This window comes from Phalaenopsis equestris, unplaced genomic scaffold (assembly GCF_001263595.1).
Source record: "Phalaenopsis equestris unplaced genomic scaffold, ASM126359v1 Scaffold175410, whole genome shotgun sequence".
NCBI lineage: Eukaryota > Viridiplantae > Streptophyta > Magnoliopsida > Asparagales > Orchidaceae > Phalaenopsis > Phalaenopsis equestris.
This window is the reverse complement of record NW_018195359.1, coordinates 1-408: the sequence shown is the minus strand read 5'-3', so window position 1 is coordinate 408 and position 408 is coordinate 1. Positions and strand designations below refer to the sequence as shown.

The following is a 408-nucleotide window of genomic DNA, read 5'->3' as shown; positions in this document are numbered from 1 at the left end:
TTTTATTATATTTTTTAATTAATTATAAAAAGACTTATAGCCATTAAATTATTTGTAACAGATAGGATGGATATACGGATCAGTGACGGAAGACATACTGACCGGATTCAAGATGCACTGTAGAGGCTGGAAATCGGTCTACTGCACGCCGAACCGGCCGGCTTTCAAGGGATCGGCTCCGATCAATCTCTCCGACCGCCTCCACCAAGTTCTCCGGTGGGCGCTCGGCTCGGTGGAGATCTTCCTCAGCCGGCATTGCCCGCTGTGGTACGGCTATGGAGGCAATCTCAAGTGGCTGGAGAGATTCGCATATACGAACACGATCGTCTACCCTTTCACTTCCATCCCGCTGCTCGCTTACTGCACCATCCCCGCCGTCTGTTTGCTCACCGGAAAGTTCATCATCCC

General features: G+C 50.0%; 1 protein-coding gene across 1 annotated transcript; it reads left to right on the top strand.

Annotated features, from left to right (window-relative positions):
- Nucleotides 1-61: 61 nt before the first annotated feature.
- LOC110034229 (cellulose synthase A catalytic subunit 7 [UDP-forming]-like) lies at nt 62-403 on the top strand (the record flags this gene model as incomplete). Its single annotated transcript, XM_020738509.1, has 1 exon — nt 62-403. A coding segment is annotated over one exon (342 nt), but the record flags the coding sequence as incomplete, so codon positions are not given.
- Nucleotides 404-408: the final 5 nt, after the last annotated feature.